This window comes from Globicephala melas, chromosome 12, assembly GCF_963455315.2.
Source record: "Globicephala melas chromosome 12, mGloMel1.2, whole genome shotgun sequence".
NCBI lineage: Eukaryota > Metazoa > Chordata > Mammalia > Artiodactyla > Delphinidae > Globicephala > Globicephala melas.
In genome coordinates, this window is record NC_083325.1 from 43,415,108 (window position 1) to 43,438,304 (window position 23,197).

General features: G+C 40.1%; 1 protein-coding gene and 1 long non-coding RNA gene across 2 annotated transcripts in view; one reads left to right on the plus strand and one right to left on the minus strand.

The window, feature by feature from the left end:
- The window catches only part of LOC115863980 (uncharacterized), a 193,993-nt gene that overhangs the window by 126,488 nt on the left and 44,308 nt on the right, over positions 1-23,197 (minus strand). The gene's annotated exons all lie outside the window — the stretch shown is intronic.
- Positions 16,478-23,197, plus strand: part of PNPT1 (polyribonucleotide nucleotidyltransferase 1) — a 41,094-nt gene continuing 34,374 nt past the window's right edge. Inside the window, exons 1-4 of the mRNA XM_030877251.2 lie at positions 16,478-16,641; positions 21,227-21,287; positions 21,889-21,963; positions 22,908-23,013. Of these exons, the coding sequence (XP_030733111.1) occupies positions 16,481-16,641; positions 21,227-21,287; positions 21,889-21,963; positions 22,908-23,013 (403 nt within the window). The 5' untranslated portion in view covers positions 16,478-16,480. The remainder of the gene's footprint in view (positions 16,642-21,226; positions 21,288-21,888; positions 21,964-22,907; positions 23,014-23,197) is intronic.

Consider the following 23,197-nt stretch of genomic DNA (forward strand, 5'->3'; position numbering starts at 1 on the left):
TGTGTTGCATAACCTGAGCAGTGTGGAGGCAGAGGGTACCATTCACATAGGATACAATTAGTTGTGCCAGCAGTAGCCCCTGGCATCCTCAGCCCCGTTTCTATACCTGAGGAACTCAGACCTGTTATCCTGGTTCAATTTGAAATTCATCTCTCCCAGGAAGCTTCCCTGGAATTCTTCACTGGTCTGTGCACACAGCCTTCTAGTATAGCATGCTGCCATATTGTTTTCTTTAATCATCTGGTTAGGTGTTTGCCTCTCCCATTACCAGACTTGAAAGCAAAGACCATGATTTACTTATCTCCAACTCCTAGCCCAGTGTCTCATACATTCAATAAATGCTGGTTAAAGTGAAATGTTATGTTCATGCCATCTTGCTGTCAGGACTGTGATTGGCTAGAGAGGAGGAATTCTGGCTTACAGTACATATCTTTACATTCTCCAAAGTCATCGTACAAAAAGCTGACTGAATATCAAAATTTCCTGGAGAGTTTTTTTTTAAATACAGTTTCTGAGAATTGAGCATATTCCAAAGGTGGCATTTCATATCATTTGCCGGGGGGAGGGAAGGACGGGATAGCAACCATTTCTCCAATAGTGCCAAGTTTTACAACATACGTAGGATATAACGTGATCTATAGTTTAATGATTTGATAGAGAGCTAATGTTGTGTAAGTAAAGAAAATGTGTAAAAAGCATAGGACACAAAGCCACTTTGCTAGGAAGCCTAGCTACTCTACTGGCATCTCCAACATTTATTTACCTGGGCGTAACATTTGTTCTTACATTTACCTTTGGTGTTTGTGAGGTGTGCAACAAGAAAAATTGCCAGGTCAAGGCCTAAGATTAAAGAGGAGAATGAGGCTCTGGAGTGAGTGGAATGTAAAGAAAATGAAGAAGATTGTTTTGTCTATTTTAATATAATTTATTATTTTTAGTGTTTAATAACTAAATACATTTATATTCAAAATCCCTTTATTATTGAAATCCCTGCAGCAAAAATAACTTGGTTATTGCCAATCTAAAACTCTCTAACCCCTAATTTCCTTTTTCTACTGAAACAATTGTTTTGATAACATTCTTACACAGTGAGAAGTATCTCAGGAATGATACTGTTGAGTTATAGCAGAATAGATTATATTAAAAATGGTATTGGGACAACTGGCTGACCAAATGGAGCTTACAGACTAGAGAAGAAAAAAATCATTAAACAATATCAACATGACAAGACCTGAACTCATCTTTTTCCCCAAATCTGGCCTTCTTCACACTTCTCTAAGAGCGACACAGTTGTTCACACCTAAGACAGGCATACCGTGCCACATTTGATTCTTCTCATGCCTTCTCCCCAGCATACAATGTATCACCTGGTCTTATAGATTCTACCTCCTAAGCATCTTGTGAATCTGTCCACTTTTCTCCAGTGAACTTCCAACATCCCAGTTTAGACCTCTATCATCTCATATCTGGATTTCTGAAATAGCCTCCTAATAAGTGCCTCTCCCTAATTCCTTGTGCTTTTCCAATTCATTCGTACAAACCATAGCCAGAGCAGTCTTCCTAAAAACAAATCTAATCAGTTCATTCACCTGTTTATAACCCTTCTATGGCTCCCCACTTATAGTAGAATAAAGAGCACACTCCTTAATGGAGCTTAATGTAGCTAAAACGCTGCATTTTCTGGCCCCTTCTCTAGCCTCATCACTTGTCACTTTCTCCCTCAGACATCATTATCCAGCCACAATGAATTTCATTCCTCTCTCACTCCTGGCTTCTGCATGTATGTTGCATTTGCATTAACCACTTCTTCTATCCCTTGGCCACTTTTCTACTTCTCAAGCAGCTTACCTGATACCTCTCAACACCAGTTTGTGTTGGATTCTGAGCTCTCTGTTCCCTATGTCATCCTGTACTATGCCTATCATAGGTCTCTTTTTTTCATCAGACTATAAACTTGCTGAAGGTAGATATTTTGCCTATCATGTTCACTCCCAAACCTCTGGGCTTAACACAATACCTGGTACATGGTAGGCATTCAGTAGTTAATTGGTCAAATGGATTGATGGAAGGATAAATGAATTAATGAATAGACTGTATGATAAGTGTTATACACTTATAAAATTATCATAGGGTATTAAGGACACCCTCAGGTTCTATGATTCACTAGAAGGACTCACAGAACACAGAATGTGTGTTACATTCACATTATGATTTATTACAGAAAAAATACAGATTAAAATCAGCAAGGAAAAAAGGTGCATAGAGCAGAGTCCAGGAGAAACTAAACGCAAGCTTCCAAGGGTACTCTCCCAGAGGAGTCTCATGGACAGCACTTAATTCTCCCAGCAATGACGTGTGACACCTGAGCCTTGGTTCCAGAATTTTTACTGGGGAGTCATTCCCAAGGAATGAAAATACAGGCATTCACCACAAATCACACTGTTAGCATAAACTACTGTCTTCCCCAGATATCCAAAAGTAAAGCATGCCTATGAAAACTTTCATAAGCCAAATGGCGTAAAGTGAAGAAGCAATTACCTTAGGACACACCTTGCTAACAGATGTACAAAATAAATCAAGATAAATCCAGTTCAAAGCTATGGCAACTTGATGCCGAGATGCTGAGTGTAGTTCTCTGGGGAAGGAGCTTGGCGGTGCCACTCTCCCTGCTGGGGGTGCCACTGTCTCTAGAACTGCTCACTGCAAAACAAATGCTGAACACTATTTTCTCTTTTTGCCATGTTTCATAAAAGCAAAAATCCTCTTCAGATTTCCTTCAGTTAGCGAACACAGGTACTAATACAGGTCTTTCGTGAAAGTGAAGTGGTGTAAAGCGAACTTCCAAAAAGCCTGGGATACCTGTATCTGGTGTGGTACAAAGTCTCAGTTATATAAAGACACTCTTATCAATAAGGATATTTCAAGGGCTCAGAGGTTATATGCCAGGAGGTCGTCAAGGGTCAGTCCTAAAGACCTTTAGAATGTTCAGGGTTTGGGCAACCCAGGCCTGCTGAGTTAATCAGCTTACAGAAACTCAGTAGACTGAAGTGGGCTGAGGAAGACCTCTCAACACATACAACACCTGAACAGCATATTGAAAGACAAGTATCAGCCAGAAGAAATCTAGATGAGAAAACACTTCAAGCAAATGTAGAAGTATGAGCAAAAGCACCAAGGCATAAGTGAGCACGGCTCTTTAGGGGACTGAAAGTAGCTCACCTGGCTGAAGTCCCCTCTACTCACAGACCCTCAAGCTTCCATGAAGCTCCTATTGCCACTCTGCTCCCACCTGTATTTATCCCCTTGCTGGATATCTTTTCACAAACTGGAAGAATGATTCATACATCATCCTGTATTCTTTCTAATCTATTTTTTATGGTATGCAGACTTTTTGCCCAAAGTTTCACAAATAACTTGTTTCAAAGTATTGTCTGCATCTATTTTCAAACTCAGAAGCTAAGTATCTGTTATTTTCTTATAACATTTCTCAGAGACAGTGAGAATACTATACCAATGTTACTTCCTGAGTAGGGGAAAATTGTAGGACAGCAGAAAATACAGGAAAAGAGGAATAAGTGTCTCAAAATATAATCTCCCTATATTTGTATGTCTCCTTGCAAATTTCTCAAGAGGGGACAGTCTTCAGCATCATTTGAATTCCCTGTAGCTCCTAGCTCATAAATTTATATTAAGCCAAGTCTGCATGGCCATGCTCCCCTATTCTCTAAAATTAAGTAAAATAATAAATGTGAAAACAGTATAGTGCCTATATCCAATAGACAATAAATTATTGTTGAAACTGAACCCTAGTACTTTAAGTACCTTTTCCAAATGTACCTCTTCATCAAAAGGGATAATAATTGGCATGTATACCAAAATCAAGGCTTGAATGAAATATACCTTCTTAACAGTCAAAGCAATCAAACTTTATGAAAGGTTAAAACTGAAATTTTCCATAAGAAAATACTGGAGAGATGAAGGAGTTAAACTTTGATGCGAAGAGTGAAACAAACCTGCCATGAAAAATTAAACTAAGCTATGTATCTAAGGCCAAAACCAAATTAAAGGAGGCCTATTGAGAACTAGGCAGCAGCCTGAAAGAAATCTCTTTTGCCCTCTTCACCCTGGTATTGCCTTGTTAGGAGTCCATGAGAGCCTGTATTTAAGGAACAAAAATGTGCAGGCATTTACTGCAGAAATTGCTCTGGTTTCTCATGCAATGGTGTGGGCTCCATAAATGTTTAATGGAAATAAGAATGATGATTATTGGAAGCAGGAAAAAAAAAAGACATAGTGATTGTTTAAAGGAAGAGAAAATACAAACATAGATGCACAAATGGAATTCTTGTATGCTTACTAATTTTTGAAAGCTATATGAAAGACTGAAAAAGACAATAAAATATTAAAGCTAATATTACTGCTCAACTTCAAAGCCTCTTCTCTCATAACTGATGCAGGTGTACAACCACAACAAGAGAAGTTTTATTTTAAATGTAAACATTTCAAGGAATAGTGTATGACCTTGAACGTCATCTCTTTAAAAGAGAACAGGGGCTTCCCTGGCGGCGCAGTGGTTGAGGGTCCGCCTGCCGATGCAGGGGACACGGGTTCATGCCCCGGTATGGGAAGATCCCACATGCCGCAGAGTGGCTGGGCCCGTGAGCCATGGCCGCTGAGCCTGCGCGGCCGGAGCCCGTGCTCTGCAGCGGGAGAGGCCACAACAGAGAGAGGCCCGCGTACCGCAAAAAAAAAAAGAGAACAAGCTGTGAGAAGCTAAAGGCTTGTGATTTTAATGAACGTTAATAATGATAATGTAAAAGCTACTTGGCGCACAATAGTCCATTTATTAGCAACAGCTCACACCTGTCTGCAGAGCCACCTGTTTCATATCCAAGACACAGTAAGTGTATTTTAATACAAAACCTTAAGTTACCTCAAGATATTCCAAATTTGTATCGATATATCATCTTACCCAGTGAGCCAAAAGTCAAATGTACAGATTGCTTCTCTCCTGATCAGACTTTTGTGTGAATTGTCAAAGGAGAAGGAGAAAATTGGGTGAGTGATGGCTCTACATTGTTCCTGACCAAACATTAAAGTCAGCCTATTTCAAAATCAGATCAAAGACATAATTATTCCGTTAAGAAAACACAGAACAGAGAAAATGTTAATATGAGAAAATGTTAATATGGTCTGAAATTTCCACTAGCATAATCAACAGAAAACAACTCCAAAAATCTCCTCCAAATTTTAATCCACATTAATTACAAATGACAAACACAGTTAATATAAGCCATAATGGTCTGAACTCATTTGACTGAGTACGCAATACAGTGTTGGCAAGGTCAGGCTTTTGTGCTCAATTATTGTTCTTTCATGCTGACTTTAAAGAAATTGTTTTGTGAGAAGGAACAATGATCCCACTATCCAAAGAACAACTAACATGAAAATTTATATAACAATCCGATGGAGGTTGCATTTAGTTAGAATCCTAAAGACACACAAAAATCTATTTGTAAGTTAATTCTATTCATTACAATTCTGTAAAACTTTTTCCTAGACAGTTAGTGACAGTGAATGAACGCATCACAAGTGTGGTCAGTATAGGAAAATCCATCCATTAGGAAAAATGACAATGACTAGTGGTGGTAGAAGTAACAACCATAATGGTGATTGGAGGTATCAGGACACCCATAAGACAGGGTCTGGATAGGGTCTAACAGAACCTAGCTGTTTTAGGGTATGGAAAAATTAGGGGTGATCCCCTCATTGGAGCAGACCTCCTTCTGATTCTTCTTTTGTTGGGATGGAGGGAAATTTCAGTACACCAAGAAAAAGAGAGGCTAAAGGGATTTTTACTGTCCCTTATTCTCCTCCAAAAAAAGTAGCAGCAAGTATTATCCTTGCATTACCTAACTTGCTCCTACCCTCTGCCTTAAGGTGGGAGTTTTTAGTTATCTAAATGATTCAAAGCCCTAAAACTGCTCAGTTCACTTGGTTCCTGGGGAATATACTGAAGAGATATCTGCTACCTGTACCAGAAAGGCTGGGTGACCGTTCCAAAGGAGGGAAATGTCCAGACCCCTGTTATTGCTTTCCTCTTAGCAGAAAATGTGGGACAGTGGTAATATCCAGTTGCGGCTTTCTTAATAAATCCATGACAATGAGGAACAGGTGTTTCTTAAACTTTTCTTCTACCCTCTTAGTTTAAGTACCTGAGGCCTGTGAATTAAACTGACAAAAGACATATTAAAAAAAGAAAATGCATACAAATTTTACTGATGTTAATATTTTTACATGCACGGAGGCTTCATAGAAAACAAGTGAAAACCCAAAGAAGCAGTTAGACTCAGGGACTGTAACATTTTTAAAAAGTGTGATAAATTGTAGAAAAGCAAATAGACTAAGGAATGGGGGGTTTGGGCTTCTAGTAGTGATAAACTGAGGGAAACGAGTGGAAGATGAGAGTTATTTTAGTAAGGTTTGTTTATGCAGGTTCATCTCAGTGCCAGCTCTCCATTTCCAGTGATAAGGGTCATTCTCCCCATCCTGATACAGAAGAAGGGGGAGGGGGTTTTATGCCATCTTCACAAAGGGAAATTTATGCCCTATTTCTAGGCAGATAAGGGGAGGGCACAGAACTTTTCTTATATTTGTTGGTTCTCAATTTCCTTCAGCTCAAAATAATCCTTATGCCAACGTGGCCTATTTTGAGGCAGTACAGTCTAGACCACTTCATTACGTATTACATAAACATCTACCATGTATTTTGGGGGACTCTTTTAACTGAAAATGTCAGAAGTCCAATACAAATTCACTCACAAAATAATCTATTGAATCATTTACCTGGAAATGACCCCAAATCCATTAACTGATAAACAGATACATAAATTGTATACCCATACAATGAAATATTATTGTGCCATTAAAAAGAATACTGATATATACTTCAACATGCGTAAACCTTGAAAACAACCACCATCTTTTATTCCCACTGCTATAATTCAAACTTCAGTCCATTGACCCCACCATTTCTCACTGTTCATCAGTGTTCTGACTTCATATTTGGAGCTACTTGTCCAGCCTAGATCTCATAGTCCCATCCTTATAATCACTCCTCTGCAAATATCTCCAACTCCTTTGCCCCTCTCTCCCTCTGTCATCCATGCACAGTGTCTTAGTCAGCTTAGGCTGCCATAATAATATACCATAGACTGAGTGCTTTAAACAACAGATATATATTTTCTCACAGGTTTGTAATCTAGAAGTCCCAGATCAAGGTCCAGCATCTTTGGCTCCTGGTGAGGGCTCTCCTCCTGGCTTGTAGATGGTCACCTTCTCACTGTGTTCTCACATGGCAGAGTGAGAGAAAGAGCTTTCTGGTGTTTCCTCTTCTAAGAACACTAATCCTATCAGGGTCCCACCCTTATGACCTGGTTTAACCTAAATTACTTCCTTATCCCAAATACAATCACACTGGGGTCTAGGGCTTCAACATATGAACTTTGAGGAAACACATTTCAGTCCATAGCACCTAGAAAACCGCATCTCTAGATGAATCCAACCACGCACTTTCTCCATTCTTGCCCCAAACAGGTAAACTTTGCTAGAAAAAAAATTCACCCAAATGAATAGATTGGTTTCCCTTGAAACTCATGATCACAAATCTCAAAGAGCACACAGCCATGTACCAATGTCTGGCAATCCCATCATGTTTCCTAAGCAGATTCACTTTTCTATCCCCCAAAATAACTTTCTTCCTAAACTTCATATATCTTCTCTTTCCCCCAACCCCCAAATCTCAGCTACTGGCCTTACCTCAAACTTCATTAAAGATACTGACGTAAGACAAATTTCCTTGATTCTCCCTTAGGCAAGCCTTCAAACTCACCTACATTTTCTCCTATCCCCACCTTCTCTCCCATTTCAGTGAAGGAAACTTTCTTCCCATTATGTGTAAAACAGGATGTTAAATGAGGACTTTTCCTACTGTACCAGAATTTTGGTTAAGGCTCCAAAAATGAAAATAATCAGTGATAATTACCCCAACATTCTACAAGATCCAAGACAGCAGAACCAGTCCATGATTATCAACTCCCATCACCCATTCCAGCCAAAACAGAGGACGCTAACAATTTGGAACTCGAATTAAAGAAAGTTATGTAGGTAGAGACTTGCCAGCCTAGTTAGGAAAGATGTGGCATTTTCCTGCCCTTTCCATGGAGGAATACAGAGCCACCCTGCTCATCCCACCCTCAACCAAACTAAGCAATGGGAGCTCAAGAGAACCACTGAAAGAGAATTAGAAAAATATTATTTCCTTCCCCAACTAAACATTTATTAAGCTATAGAATAGACTTCCCTGGCGTCCAGTAGTTAAGACTCCATGCTTCCACTGCAGGGAGCACAGGTTCGATCCCTGGTTGGGGAACAAAGATTCTGTATGCCGCGTGGCACAGCCAAACAATTAAAAAAAAAAAATAGCCCTGTGATGCCATGAAATAGGAGCAAACACAGTAAGAGAGTTCTCAGGAAGGCTTGACATATGTCTCCTAGAGCTGGAGGACTGGAATAAAGAATTTGAATCCATTTTTTTGATGTTTGCTGATGACTTGTAACCCTCACTGTCCCTCTTCTCCTTGTGCCTTACATCTGGGACACTGTTAAGAAAGCTCAAGTGCTCCCTCCTTTTGCAGCAGTGGGAAATTCAAAGCACACAAACCTCTGCCCACCCACACATAGGGACACTCACCCCTGCCCCACTTCATAACCACAATAGAAACTCCAAGCCAGTCTCCTTTCCCGGCTTTCTCAAGCCATTTTCAAATCAGCTTGTGAAGTCTGTCTTGCTTCCCCCATAAGCCTTATTAGGTAAGTAATACACCTTTTCATACTCACTTGGTATGTGGATGGAGGAGGGGGTGGAGGTGTCACATCAGTCTTGACATCCAACCAAATTTTGGGTGAGAGTCCATCCTGCTACTACAAAGTGGTCATACAGGGACATTTAAGGATATGGACTCTAGTGCCTGCTTCCCCCATAAGAGAATTTGGAGGCCAGAGACTGACTGGAGCCACCTGCAATGGCAGGGCAAGAAAAGAGGTCAGTGGTTGAAATAAGCTACAGTGCTACCAGTTTGGGGGGAAAGGATGTGTGAGTTCGTGTGCCAAGAGAACCCAGGGAAGCTATTTTGATGAAAAGCCAAGACAAAAGGATCTCAGCAGTAAGAAGCTGTGCAATAGAACACCAGGAGCAGAAGCTGGGAAGGTCACAAAATGTCACCCAGAAAGTATCCACATTAGGAAACTGTGCAGTTTGGTGGTCTCAGCAGAGGTGGTCCCACAATACACCCCACATCACAGCCAGGTTTTAGATGCCTGCAGTAATGGGGGACATGAAAACCAGACAGTGTCAAATAAGGACTCCATTGGCTCCAGAAACTGAAATCTTTCATCTCTCTCTGCTCTCTCCTCCTTTGTCCCAATCCTGGAAGAACCATAAATTATGGAGGCAAGATGAGGCTAAAAAATAAAATAATGAAAGAACAAATTCTACTTTTTCTTCACCTCTCTGGACTAGTGGAGAGGAGAGGTCTTGAATTACATGTGAGACCTCTGGCTTCTGCTTAGGATGCAGAAATCTTGAAACAGCATCCCATCCTTATAAATAACAACAACTGACAATCTGGAAATTCACAACTCTTCTAGAACCCATTAGAGAGCTAAAATGACAGAGTAACCAGATAATCTGAAACCTAAGGAAAGATAAGAGCCTCCAAAGAGAGACAGGACATGAGCCCTTGCTTACCTGGTACAGTCACCAAAAGACATTGGCAAGAAGAATTCAACTACCATTTTTAACCAATTGCTAAAGGCCAAGTGTGGGCTGCCAAAAGACTATAGAACCCCTGGACACTGCAGATACAAGACGAATTCACAACCACTCACAGGCTCTTCTCCGTGGACCTCACTGGGCACTCACAAAAAAGCCTAGGATGAGAGCAGGAGTCCTGAGAAAGTGTCCTTCCTGGTGCAATCCTGGAGAAGGACAGCAGTCACTGCGGGAAAGGCAGAAGCCCCACTGGATCCTTCTCCCTTACCTTCCCATAGGAAAAAAAGCCTTACCCACTGTGGGAGGGTAAATGTTGTCACCCTGATGCACTGTGAAAACCCACTGCACATGGGAGAAGAAACAACATAACGCTTTACCTCTGGGGAAGAGGCAGAATACATGCTGGGCCCAGAATCACACCTGGAAGAGGGGCTTCAGCACTGAGAATGCTACTCCCACCCAAGATCCAGGGAGATAATACCTTCCTAAGACTGAGGGTTAATCAGAACAGCATACCCCTCAACTCTCACCTCCAGAGTAACATGCTTCTAGTAACAAGTAACGGTGTTCTACTGCTGAGACACAAAAGAGTGAAGAGAGACTCTCTCTGAGGAGCAGGAAAGGGAAGCAGGAAACAGAGGGCATACTCAAACGAGTTCTAAGAGAATTTAATGAAAGGACTATTTAGAGAGGGGAAGGCAGATTCTGGAACTAACAATGAGGAACGATGAGGCACTGAGAGATGGGCAACAGGAGGAAGCTGTTAAGGCTTGAAGCAGCAAGGAGGAGAAACAGTGTAATTGGCGTGATAGCTAGAGTCAAGCAAGCAGGGCCACCTGGAAGGTGCTGCAGTGACAGGCGGAAGCAGTCACTGCCACATCACAAGGAATAAAGGTTCTGTGCTTTTAATTTCTCTCTCCTCTAGTCCTTTGATCTCCTGCTGGTGTCTCCCACTGGCTGACCCAACCAAAAGTCAGAGGGCCAGGAAGTCAGGGTGTTACAGCCATAAATCAGCCCCTTGCGGTACAGGGCAGAGCTGAAAACGGTAGAAAATGGACAGAGCAGGTGCAAATGGAAAATACCTAGCATAGTACATCCTAGCTTTCCTCCTGCAACAAGGTTGACTCCATTTCCATAGACTTGGCAGCCTCTCCCTCCTTAGGGCTCAGACCCAGGCCTCTTCTTTCTTTCTAACCTCTCTCTAGGTGATATCATGCATTTCCATGGCTTGTGACATCGTTGGTATGCTGATTACTCTTATTACTCTAGGTCCTCTCCTTGAATCAGCTCCAACCATTTTGACAGCGACTGCCACATTCTTGCTTACCACTCTCTAGCCACACTGGCTTTTCCATATGTCCTCACAGAAGCCAAACCCTTTCCCGACTTAGGGGTAACCATCCCCCTGCAAGTGGCTTCTCCCACCTGGCCCCCATGTCTCAGAAGCCATCTCCTTCTCATCCTTCAGGCTGGCTTAAATGTTTCCTCCTCAGGAAGTGTTTCCCTGGGCACCTTATTTGATGTAAATTATGCCTTCATCCCACTATTTTCTATCTTCACATCTGCTTATCCCCTTCTTAGCATGAATCACACTCTAGTTTTTCTGTTTGTTTGGTTGTGTTTTTGTCAATCTCTCATACTATATTGCAAGCTCCATAAAGCAGGGATTTTTATGCCCTATGACTGTCTTGACACCCTTATATCCTCTGAGCCTAGGATATAGTGCCTGACATAAAGCAGGTATTTAATAAATATTACATTGGGACTTCCCTGGTGGCTCAGTGGTTAAGAATCCACCTGCCAATGCAGGGGACACAGGTTCGATCCCTGGTCCGGGAAGATCCCACATGCTGCGGAGCAACTAAGCCAGTGCACCACAACTACTGAGCCTGCGCTCTAGAGCCTGCAAGCCACAACTACTGAGCCCACGTGCCACAACTACTGAAGCTCACAAACCTAGAGCCCGTGCTCCACAACAAGAAAAGCCACCATGGTGAGAAGCCTGCACATTGCAACAAAGAGTAGCCCCAGCTCACTGCAACTAGAGAAAGCCCACACGTAGCAACGAAGACCCAACATAGCCAAAAATTAATTAATTAATTAAAAATAAATAAATATTACATTTTCCACGTGCCAGGGACCATGCTTAGTTCCATAAAAATAAGGCTGCATTTAAATCCACATAACAACCCTAAGAGGTAGATATTCTTTTCATTCTCATTTTACAAATGAGGAAAAGGAGGTATAGAAAGGGTAAGTGACTTACCAAGAGTCACACGTTTAAGAGGTGACAGAGGTGAGATTCAAACCTAGACAATCTGATTCCAGAGCCAGCCCTTTTAACCACTATGCAGTACCTATTCCCACATTCATTTCCATGGGTGAAATAATGACTATGTGAATTAATAAATAAGTGGGAGGACAGACAGACTGTACCCATAAGTCAGTCTGGGGAAGTCTGAGAAAACAGTATTGAAGCTGAGACTAGAAGACTGAGTTTGCAAGACTGACACTTGAGAGGGGATGTGTGCAAAGCACAGAGAATCATACATGCAAAGGCACGGAGGCAAAAGAGAAGGTGATATGTTAGAGAAGAACAAGTAGTTCAGTTTACTTGGAATATAAAATGAGGAGAGGGGGGCTTCCCTGGTGGTCCAATGGTTAAGACTCCACATTTACACTACAGGGGACACTGGTTCGATCCCTGATCAGGGAACTAGATCCTGCATGCCATGTGGTCAAAAAAATAAAATAAAATAAAAATGAGGAGAGGGAGATAAAGAAGTAGGGTAGTAAGTCAAAATTGATGAGGCTGAATAGGAAAAAATTTCATAGTCCACACAAAGCAGTTGAGATTTTATCATGTAGATTAAAGATTTAGGAAGCCATAGAAGAAGTTTAATCAAGATGGAGACACAGGGGCTTCCCTGGGCTTCCCTGGTGGCGCAGTGGTTGAGAGTCCGCCTGCCGATGCAGGGGACGCGGGTTCGTGCCCCGGTCCAGGAGGATCCCACATGCCGCGGAGCGGCTGGGCCCGTGAGTCATGGCTACTGAGCCTGCGCGTCCGGAGCCTGCGCTCCGCAACGGGAAAGGCCACAACACTGAGAGGCCCGCGTACAACCAAAAAAAAAAAAAAAAAAGATGGAGACACATTTAGGTTTGTGATTTAGAAAGCTCCCTCTGGCAATGGTGTTGAGCAGACTTTGTTAATGCTGAATATGCTACATTCTTTCAAGAAAAAAAAAATTTCATGTAACCCTTCAGTGTCCGAAGATACTTTTTATTATGTTGCTTAAATATGCACAAATATATGAGAAAACATAAGTTCCTTATTCTGGTAGCTTAGTCATAAAACTAAAATAAATAAATAAATAAATATTTATCAATATTAAACCAAACTACAAACCAAATTAAATTTTAATTAACAATCATTTAATGCAATGGTGTTTTACTTAAATGAAATTGCTACTCAGAGGGTGCAGTGGTATTAACTATTTTGATGCAGCTTCATTGGAGTTTGAAGAAAAGAGAAAAGGAGATCTGAAAAACATTGCTGGTGGATTTAAATTGGATCACCGTTAATGTGCTTCAAGGTAAAGAAACTGATTTTAAATTATATTTTGACTCTCAAACTAGACTTGGCAGAACTATACTTCTAGAATGTGAGGTTCAATTTCAGATTGAACCTCATGGGTCATAGCTTCAGTAGCTACAACCACAAGAATTTAAACATTTTATACGTTTCTTTCTACGTCAGTCTTAAAATGCTTAATGTAAACATAGCCTGATCATCTGTATGACTACTTCATAATAATGCTCTGCCACAAGATTTCACTATCCACATTTGCCTTGGAGTTTATGATCCAATTACTACCATTTCAATTATTTTGGATTGGTGTGAGGAAACAGTTGGGTTTAATGTGCACATTCTGCTTTCTAGCATTTCCAACTGGATGAAAGCTAACCGATCCATGGTTAGTTTCTGAAGGAAAGAAGGTTGTTCAGTATTTCAAACAGAGGAAACTAGAGGGAAAATTAAGAAAAGGCTGAATTACATAAAAAGGAATGAAATTGGGTCACTTGTAGAGACTTGGATGGACCTAGGGACTGTCATACAGAGTGAAGTAAGTCAGAAAGAGAAAAACAAATATCGTATATTAACGCATATATGTGGAATCTAGGAAAATGGTACAGATGAACCGGTTTGCAAGGCAGAAATAGAGACACAGATGTAGAGAACAAATGTATGGACACCAGGGGGGAAAGCGGGGTAGGGTGGTGGTGGTGGGATGAATTGGGAGATTGGGATTGACATATATACACTAATATGTATAAAACAGATAACTAATAAGAACATGCTGTATAAAAAATAAATTAAATTAAATTTTTTAAAAGGCTGAATCAAAGCTGAATCTACCATTTATTGAGTTGTTGACAATGTGCCATGTACTATGATAAACATCTTACATCCTCTGTCATGTTTAATCTTTACAAAAATCCTTTGAGATTTGTATTATCCATTTCTACAGATGAAGAAACTGAGGCTCAGAGAGATAGGGTCAGACAACTAGCAAATGGCAAAGCCAAGACTGGCACCATTCAGGACTAACTTTGTTACCGATTCCCAATGGGTCGGAGACCTCTCAATGGGTCTATGGGTCCTTTGCCTGGAGTTGAAAATGTCAATCAAATGAAACCAGATTTGGTATAGCACAGCAGAAACTTAATTCATTCATCAAGGAATGGAGAAGGGAGATACTTTGTCATTCGTACCAGTCCCTGAGAGCTAATGGATCCTTGCCTTGATATATCTATTTGTTTATTTCCAAATCACCTGGTGTTTGACAGAGTTGTTTTGTAGCTCTGCTTTAAGAGATATGCAGTGGTCAACTGTCCTGAACCAGCTCTGACTTGACCACAGGAACGCACCTACACACACAAGACCTGGAAGTATCCAAAAGCTACCTCTGCTTAATTACTGTGCTATAATCTCTGCCCAAAGGGAGGATTTGTATTCTGCTAGGCACAATTCATGCCTTGTGCAAAGAAGCATGGAAAACTGCGTATGCCCCAGCTACCCCCAGCTGCCCCTGGAAATCTCTACCCTTTCCTACAGCCCTGATGACTTATCTGCCTATTACCCCTTAAAATTCCCTTACTCCCCTCCCTTTGGGGAGAAGGTATTTTTAGAGCATGAGCTCTCCTTTCTCAATTCCTTAATCAATAAAAGTTTCTGCTGTGCTATACTGAACCTGGTTTCATTTAAGTGGCATTTGCAACTCCAGGCAAAGGACCCATTGAGGGGTCACTGACCCTTTGGGGATTGGTAACAACTGCAAGTCTATGCTCTAAACTACTAGGCAATACTGCCTAAATGAAAATGATTATATAGTACTTAGGTACTCTACCAAAAGGTGATTTAGTATTCTTATTTTATAAATCTAAAATCATGTTGAATTGCGGCAGGTAGATTCTGATAGATTTGTCCTTATAACAGGTCTCAATGGAATGGTCTTGGAAACACTGGCAACAAGGTAAAGTCAAAGGTAGAGGAAGAGGCAAAAACTACTTTAACACTAAATACCTATAAATAGAGTTAACAGTAATCCCTTCTATTGGCATGGAAATTCCAAATCAGTGATAATAGCTCTTGAGAGCAAGGTATAAGGGAGCTGCTTTGCCACCAAATATTATAATTTGTCTGTCTGGAGTTAACACTTTTTGTTCTTAAAACTCTGCTTGAATGTGCATTGGATTTTGTTTGGATTTCTTTGGGGGGGATGGGATTATGACCTTAAAAGAGTAATATGACCCTCACAGTAGAAAAATGATCATTGGTTCATTCCAGGAACCACGTAAAGATTTTCCAACAGGCAGATTAAGAGGGGTGGGAGAAATTTATCCACCCCCTAGAAATGGATCAAATTCAAATTCCAAAAACCTTTTTCATTTTCCAAAACATTTTTTTTAAATAGTAGCAAGCACTTTGCATTTAAGAGTTGGTTTAGAAAGTATTAACACTTGACCAAAACAGGCAGAGGAATAAACTGCTAAATATTATCAGTGGAAAGGAAGATGAATCCAAAATGATCATAAAGATATACAAAATGACGATATAGGTCAACAAGAAGTGAAATTAACTTACTAGAAATAAATTAACGCAAACCTTCGTAGTAATATATTTGTTGCTTGAATTTATAAAATAAAAGCCAGGGCGAAGGAGGGGAGAGAGAAAGATCTCTTTCCATGGCCCACTGCGCAAATTCTCCTAATTCTCAGCTCCCATAAGCCAAATAATAATGTGTTTTCTGATTACTTCTATTACTACTATATTTACTCTACTTATTAAACACTTATATTATTCTAGGACTTTCTTTTAAACTACTATAGCAAAACAAAAAACAACCAAAAAGCCCACATTATTTTTCTAATTGTTGTTCATTGGCTAATACGGAAAGAAGGACTGGTTAAGTCATAATCGCGTTCAGATAGGTTTGGCCCTCTCTAGGTTTCGTAGAAAGCGGCCCGGTATCCGCTTCCCCGGCGTTCCCCACTGCACCGCGGAAACGAAACTGCAATAGGCTCCGCCCACTACCTGCTGAGCAAGCCAATCAGGACGCAGCCCGGGCTGAGCGCTTGCCGGGTGTCATGGCGGCTTGCAGGCCTTGCTGCTCGTGCGTCTGGCTCCGGCCACTGGGCCATGGTCCCCTCCGTCTGCCAGGGCGGGGTCGGACACTCACCCAGTTGCAGGTGCGAGCACTATGGGGTGGCGCGGGGTCGCGAACCGTGGCCGTGGACTTAGGCAGCAGGTAAGGAACGGTGTGCGTTCTCTGTTCTTTCACAAGGCATCATGACAGGCCAGCCCGAGTACATTCACCTCCTAGAGTACGAATCCGACACCCCAGGTCTCTTTCCCCCTCTTTATCCCAAACCTAAATTCCAAATTTCCCTTTCCGGATTTTGAGTCTGTCTCTTGGCACCCTCCTTCTCGCGCTGTCTCAGCCTCGTGCCCTTTGCTTTTTGTTCCTCCCTTCTGCCCCACTCCGGGCTTCTTTTCCCCAGCTGAGTCTGTCCACCTGTTTTCCGTTCCCTTTATTTTCGGGGACTCCTGGGCTATGAAATGAAAAGATAATGCGTTGATCATTGATGCTTACGTCATCCAATTCAGTTTACTGCCTAAAAAGCTTGGCCTGTATGACCCTGGGTAGAAAGGGAAGGGCAAGGTCAGTTTATTGAACGCCGGTTATATGATACTCTCATGTTTAAGCCTGTAGTAAATGTATTAAAACAGAGGCTCAGAGAAGGTTAGGTAGCTTGCTCAGAGTCAACCAAAGCTAGTACTATGAGGCTAGGTGGATTTTGAACTTGTTTTTCAAACCGTTACTCTCTTTAGGGGTCTGTCTGCCAGAATTCATGTCGAAAATAACTTTTTAAAAACTACCGGATTCATTTTTAGAATAAATAAAACTGCTAATGCTTACTTTATATATCTACACCTTTCACATGTACTTTTAAAAAAAACTTTGATCCTAGTTCATACAAAAGCCACAAAATCTGGCTTTGAATCCAAGACTTCCTCCCTAAGTTACTGAATGATCTTTAAACAAGTTACTTCACCACTTTCGGCCCCCCTCAGCCCTCCCTCTCTGCCCCGCAAATGAAGAGACTGAATTAGATAAAGATTCAGCAAACTTTTTCTCTAAGAGGCTAGATAGTAAATATTTTAGGCTTTGTGGGCTGCATACTGTATCACATATTCATGTGTGTTTACAAACCGTCTAAAAATGTAAGAAACAGTCTTAGGTGAAAGGCTGTAAAGAAACATGCTGTAGTTTGCTGACCTCTAGGCTAGATGATCTCTAAGGTCTTTCCACCTCTGGCATTCCTTGATTTTGATTTTTTGAGGGAAAAGATATCTCTTCCATTCTTCAAGGACCGAACATTTATTCTTCTCTGAAGAAATGCCCCAGAACATTTTACTCAACAGACATTTCCTATTTGTTAGGCAGGAGGGACTCAAAGCAACAAGATTAGCCTCTGCCCTCCAAATTTTTCATGAATAATCTACTTTGAATCTTTCATTTATTAGTCAACCTGGACCTCTTTTGTAACCTCTTTTTAAACCTGTGTTGTGTGTTGTAACAATGAGATTCATAAATATCATACCTGCTGGGTAAATCAATTATTTTCTTTGTCATAAGTTTGTTGTTTGCAGCAAACTTTTTTGGGTGATTACTATGTACCACATACTTTATACTTGTTATGTGTATTCTTTACAGTGCCCTAGGAGGTTGTATACTACTGTGGTAAATGTATTTAATACTTACAGTAACCTTTGGGGTAACTTTAATTTTCATTTCAACAAGTTATTTTTGAGCATCTACGATATTGAGTTACAAGGCACTAGAGATTGTCTGATGAGGAAGTAAGATAAACAGAGGTTCAGTGCTGAGAAAATCAGTGTGGGAAAGGTATTAGGTATGAACAGGGTGCTGAAGGAGCACAGAGGGATGTTTATCACACCCTAAAGCTTACTGTTCAAGGTGAATCCTGAAAGGCAAGGAGAAGGTAGCAGAGAAAGTGGCAAGCGCAATTGCAGAGAAGTGAGAGAGTGCGTTGAGTAACTACAAATAACTTACTGTGGATGGAGTGAAAAGATGAAATGTGAGTTAGCAACAAAGCAAGGCCAAATCTTAAAGGTGGATGTTTTGTTTTGTTTTGTTTGCAGGGGTGGGGGTGGGGTGAGTTTTGTATCAATACTACTGAATTTTTCTTGGTGGAAGTTGGAGTAAGGTGGTTACATTCCATACCATTTTGCAAGTGTTTCTAAAAATGTTCTTTAAGCATATCTCTCTCCCTGGAGTTCTACTTCCTGTGGCAGATGGCTCCTCTTTTCCCTTCTATCTTCCTAAGCTGCCTCCTCCCACTCTTCTGGCCACCAATAGGATCTCCCTGCTCATCTTATCCTTTTTATTATTTATTTTTTTCAAAAGTATTTTTTGATTAGGTATTCACTCACATGGTTCAACATTTAAAAAGCTCAAAAATCTCCTTCCCATACAGTTCCATAGCCACCCAGTTCCACTTGCCACTGATGTGTTAGCAATCTATTATGTATTAATATTTGAAGGTATTTTATACATAAATGTTTGGCAAGTAAACTGATAAGAGGTAAAATCAACCATGAAATACAAAACTAATAACAGATTTGCACCAAAAACAACTAAAAGTGCATTAACAGAAAATATTACATAGGTCAGTTAGCACCAACTGAGATGAGACAATGGAAAGTAACCACCTGGTTCTTTACATACTATAAATTGCACACACCTGGGGAAAAAACAGTTTAAATTAGGGCAATCACCAAGGCAGGACCATAGGACTATCTGGTGGGTGGTCTAGGATCCCTAAAGGAGACACTGGCTAGACTCAAGAGAGGGAACAAAGAAAGTAGGAGGATTTGGTATTTGACTATAAATCAAGCATGGGTTTGAGAACATTTGGGGTACTGCAGAGCTGGTTTGTTTGCTTGTTTGTTTTTCTCTCACCAACTCATTCAGTCCCCATTGTAAATACAGTCATCCCTCAGTATCTGTGTGGAATTGGTTCCAGGACCCGCCGTGGGTACCAAGATCCAAGGATGCTCAAGTCCCATAGTCAGGCCTCCCTATTCATAGTTCTGCATCAGATGATTCAACCAACCGAAGACTGTATTTACTAAAAAAAAAAATCCATGTATAAGTGGACCCTTGCAGTTCAAACCCATGCTGTATATTAGCTTTAGAAGCTTTTAACAGTGCTTCCCTGGCTCCACTTCTCTCCTGGTTTTTGATACAATTGGGAAGGCTTATTCTTAGCCAGGATGGATAGTCCACTCCTTGGCTCAGCCTTGTCAGTATCCGTACTCTCTTCCTTGATACACTCGTTTGTCAGTTGGCAGACATCTGGGTTGTTTCCATTGGGGAGCTGTCATTAATAATGCTGCTGTGAAGGTTCATGTGCAGATTTTTACATGGACATATGTTTTCATTTCTCTTGGATATATACAGGAGTAGAATTCCTGGGTCATATAGTACTTCTTTGTTAACCTTTTGTGGAATTGCCAGATTATTTCCCAAAGCAGATGCACCATTTTACATTTCAATCAGCAGTGTATGAGAGTTCCAGTTTCTCCACATCGTCATCAACACATAACATCCTAATAGATGTGAACAGTATCTCATTGTGGTTTTGATTTGCATTTCCCTAGTGGCTAATGATGGTGAGCATATTTTCATTATTTGTTGGCCATTTGTTGATCTTCCTTGAAGAGACATCTGTTCAAATCCTTTGCCAGTTTTTAAAACTGGGTTTCTTTTTATTGTTAAGTTGTAAGAATTCTTTACATATTCTAGATACAAGTCCCTTATCAGGTATATGATTTCAAAATAATTTCTCCTATTCTGTAGGTTTTCTTTCACTTTCTTGATAATATTCTTTGAAGCATGAAAGTTTTTAATTTTGATGAAGTCAGATTTATCTATTCTTTTCCTTTTGTTGTGCTTTTGATGTCATCTATAAGAAGATGTCATCTATAAGATGATGTCATCTATAAGATTTGATTTGATGTCATCTATAAGATTTATTCCTGTGTTTTTTCTTTAGAGTTTTATAGTTTTAACTTTTACATTTAAGTCAATAATCCATTTTGAGTTAATTTTTATTTATAATACGAGGAAAGGGTCCAACTGTATTAACTTTTTTGCATATGGATATCCAATTGTCCCAGCACCATTGGTTGAAAAGACTGTTTCTTTCCCCCGTTGACTTTATCTTGGCGCCATTGTAGAAAATGAAGGTGTCTGCAGTCAATCTTGGAGTTTATATTTGGAAAGCAATGAGGGAAGTTTTAAAGGATTTAAGGAGAGAAATGATCTAGTTTGTGTGGTAAAAGGCTACTTTAATCAACAAGGCAAGGGTGGTAAAACAAAAGAGACTAAGGTGGTAAATGGGAAAAACACTTAAGAAGACAGCTTCTGGGGATATGTGTATACATATAAATGATTCACTTTGCTGTACAGCAGAAACTAACACAACATTGTAAAGCAACTATACTCCTCTAAAAATTATTTTGAAAAAAAAAGAAGAAAGCTTTTGCACCCCAGAAATACTGTGTCATTCAGATTATCCTGTGCCTTGGTTTCTATGTTTTTCCTAAAGCAGCTCTTAAATTCCCCTGTATCTTCAATAATGATAGTGAACTCTATCCCTTTTTAGTTTGTTTTTTGCTGGTTGGGGGCCTGTGGGGCTTGGTAACCTTTAGTTCTTCTATTAGAATCTTTAATTGCTTTATACTAAGCTGGGAATTGTACTGATGACCTAAGTCCTTTTGTATTGAATTTTTATTTTAAACAGAAAATTAGAAATATCCTCTGGAAAACTGGCCAGATTTGCAGATGGCTCTGCTATAGTACAGGTAAAAAGTCCAAGTTGTTAAATTTTCATCTTAAAAATGGTTATCAAGACTGGTACTGAATATCTTTACAACATCATGTAACTTCTTAGAATTTTGGTATTGGAAATTGATTCAGACCATTTCTAGTGTCAGAACCATTCCAGACAACCAGTGAGTCAGAGGACTAGGTATATTAAATGAACTTTAAGATCTCTTCCAAACTTGGGGTTCTGTTTTATTCTTGTAAACTCTGTAATGCTTTTCTAGAGAAAGTAATTTTACAGGTTTCTTCAATAGTAATACTTGGGAAATTTTTTATAGGCTAAATTTCCTAATAAGAAGTAGAAAATATGATTGGATGTGACTACGCTATCAGTGAGCCTTTTCCCTTTACTTCTGTTGCTTTTGAAAAACTTAGTGACTATTCTAATACAGATCATGATCATGCAGAAGGGATTAAGATCGGACTACTTGTGAATAATTATTTTCATAGTCATTGTATCATGGAATAACATTTCTTTTCCCTTCATTTAACTGAGGGAGGATTCAGTCATTCACTGCTTATATGTTAATATCTGATTTTAAAAAAATTTACCAGTGTTGTTGTTTATGTTTAACTAAGTCAGGTGACACTGCAGTGATGGTCACAGCGGTCAGTAAAACAAAACCTTCACCTTCCCAGTTCATGCCTTTGGTGGTAAGTATTTGCTGATTTTTCTGAACTGTAGCATAAATATATATATTTATAGCATAAATATAGAATTTGTAGTATTTTCGTCCACTGTCTAGTGAGTACAAAGTGTAAACTTTGCACAATAAAGGATTTTCCTTAATTGTTTGATACTGAGTCATTAAAAGAATTTAAAATGATTGCTTCATAACCAATTCTCATATTAGTGGTAAGCATACTTTACAAGGTCCAAGTTCATTAAGTTGACAAAAACAGTGGAAGTGCACAAGTACTTTGATGTTTAATAAGCAATGAATTCATTGCTTTCATAAATTTCCCTTTAGTATGAGTCTGCAAGTATATGTTTGGTGAAGAGTAAAGAGCTCATTAGTATTTTATGGCTTCTTTTATTATGAAAAGGGGAATGCAGGGCTTCCCTGGTGGCGCAGTGGTTGAGAGTCCGTCTGCCGATGCAGGGGACACGGGTTCGTGTCCCGGTCTGGGAAGATCCCACATGCTGCGAAGCGGCTGGGCCCATGAGCCATGGCCGCTGAGCCTGCGCGTCCGGAGCCTGTGCTCCGTAATGGGAGAGGCCACAACAGTGAGAGGCCCGCGTATGGCAAAAAAAAAAAAAAAAAAAAAAGGGGGGAATGCAGTTATATCTAAGAGAGGTAATACAAAAAAGGCAATGTTGAACTTGACCAGGATAAGCTACTGTGGGAAGTAGGGACGCTACACAGTCATCTGACTAAGTGGAAGGCTTTTTAAAAATCCATTTGCTGAAACATTTCTATCAGCTCTCCTTTCCCTAAGAGATACAAAACACTAAAAGTAAACAAAATGTTCTCCACTTGTAGTCTGGAATATGCTGTTGCAAGCTCAGGAGAATTGTACCTATATAGAAATTCTTGGGGAATAGTTTGCTACTACAAAAAGCAGTCGAATGAACTGCATTTTCATTGCTGCTTCAGGTTGACTATAGACAGAAGGCTGCTGCAGCAGGTAGAATTCCCACAAACTATCTTAGAAGAGAGATTGGATCTTCTGATAAAGAAATTCTTACAAGTCGAGTAATAGGTAAGATATTAAGATAGAGGCATTAATCCTCTCTGATAAGCCTGTGTTAGTATCTCTTTTCTTCCATCTGTATTCTACAGTATCTCTTAAATTTTCTTTCACTACATTAACACTGCCTAAGATTATTTACTTTCTGTATCCCCTCACTCAAATGTGGGCTCCATGAGAGAAAAAACTTTTTGTT